Source organism: Haplochromis burtoni, unplaced genomic scaffold, assembly GCF_018398535.1.
Source record: "Haplochromis burtoni strain Fernald_Lab_line unplaced genomic scaffold, NCSU_Asbu1 Contig_111, whole genome shotgun sequence".
In the NCBI taxonomy this organism is placed as follows: Eukaryota; Metazoa; Chordata; class Actinopteri; order Cichliformes; family Cichlidae; genus Haplochromis; species Haplochromis burtoni.
In genome coordinates this window covers 1686195-1687883 of record NW_024582472.1, presented here as the reverse complement: position 1 = coordinate 1687883, position 1689 = coordinate 1686195, and the positions used below count along the sequence as shown (strand labels likewise).

The following is a 1689-nucleotide window of genomic DNA, read 5'->3' as shown; positions in this document are numbered from 1 at the left end:
TCAGAGCTGATGTAGTTAACTGATTAAAGCTGATCAAGAGAAAATAGATCTAAAGTTATTTTGATAACCAAAACTCGAAAATTTGCTTGTTCCTGCAACTGTGTTGTGAGGATCTGGCTTGCTCTGTTGCAGGGGTGTCGCTTTCTCTGTTGCAGGGGTGTCAGACCCATTTTAATGCATAAGTCATATAGACCAACAGCACCATTGCCATAATCTATATTAAAAAAACAAAGTACACCGCTTTCATTAAAAGTTGTCAGAAAGCAGAAGCAGATGGTACTATTTCTAGTTAAAATAGTTAGTTACTAGTTTAATTATTTTATTTTTTTAATGACCAGGCCATTTACAAAGCAGATAACTAGCACACTGTGACATGTACAACTTAAAAATTGTGTTTAAGTTTTTCAATCCACTGTTTCTGTGTAGGATCTTGGTCATCTAGATCATCGGTTGTTTTGGGTTTTTTTTGGTTTTTTTGTTTTGTTTTTTTTCCTTTTTCTCTTCTTTTAAATAACTTTTTCAAATGTCTGTCATTATTGGTCCTACTTATAACAGTAACTGAATTATATTTAAAACAAAGAAAGTGATTAGTTACAATGAGTTATCTGGTTGTGCCTGAGTTGTTTTGTTTTGTGCTTAATTTGTAGTGTGTACATGGAAGTCTAGAAGATCCCAAAACCCTTACACATCATAAACTTATTCATGCTGCTACAGAAAGAGTCCTCTCTGACACAAAAACTGTTGCTGATGAAAATCTCAAAGATAAAGGTATGTAGCGTCTCTCCAGTTTGCCGTGGTTTGCCACAGTTTTCCATGAAGCTAACATGTTTAATGTATGTTGTAGATGTTTTGCTGCTCATAAAGAAAAGACCGCCACCAACCCCTCCAAAGACGGCTGACGTTAGTTCAGAAGACAAGGTAAGTCCTCTGTCCAGTTTTTGGGAAGAAGTCCTATTTTTAAACATGCATATATTTTATTAACTGCTGTTTATTCTGTTCATCACAGAAGAAACAAGAAAACAAAGCTCCAGATAAAGATGCTATTCTGAAAGCCACCGCCAGCCTATCCACACGCCACACAGACCGTACTGTTACGCAACACAACATCAGAGACGTAAGAGAGCTTTAGCTTTAGCTCACAGGGTGCACTGAAATGTAGATAAATTACAATAATACTTTAAAATATTGTAAATGAGAAATTTACCTGCACTGTACCTGGACTGATAGCTTGTAATTATTTTTAATGTCCTTGTATATTGTTGTTTGTGTTGTTGCAGTTTCAAACAGAGCTCAGAAAAATCCTGGTTTCTCTTATTGAAGTCGCACAGAAGCTTCTTGCCTTGAACCCTGATGCTGTCGAACTGTTCAAAAAGGCAAATGGTAAAGTGGAAAATCCCTTAAACCTTTAACCCATTTTCCAGTGGAAAAACTGGGTCTGTCACAGCACCATTAACTTGAATTCATTTCTGCTGTATTATTATTTTTAATCTTTCTAAAATTATTGATTCATCTCTCCAGTTTCTCTCAGGAAAATTAATTGCCCACCTGAGTTTTAACATTTACCAAGTCTGTGGTTAGGGTTAGGATTGGGTTTTATTTTAGCCACAACAATCCATTTGAGAATGCTCAAAATTCAACTTGTTTAAGGCACAGGTTAAAAACTGGTTATGGACAAATCAAGTGTGTGAT

The 1689-nt window shown here is 35.7% G+C and overlaps 1 protein-coding gene across 1 annotated transcript in view; it reads left to right on the top strand.

Moving 5' to 3' along the window:
* The window catches only part of ubac1 (UBA domain containing 1), a gene marked incomplete in the record, with an annotated part of 7545 nt that overhangs the window by 975 nt on the left and 4881 nt on the right, over window positions 1-1689 (top strand). Inside the window, 4 exon segments of the mRNA XM_042223448.1 lie at window positions 648-768; window positions 845-918; window positions 1007-1114; window positions 1278-1380. Coding sequence (XP_042079382.1) covers window positions 648-768; window positions 845-918; window positions 1007-1114; window positions 1278-1380 — 406 coding nt within the window.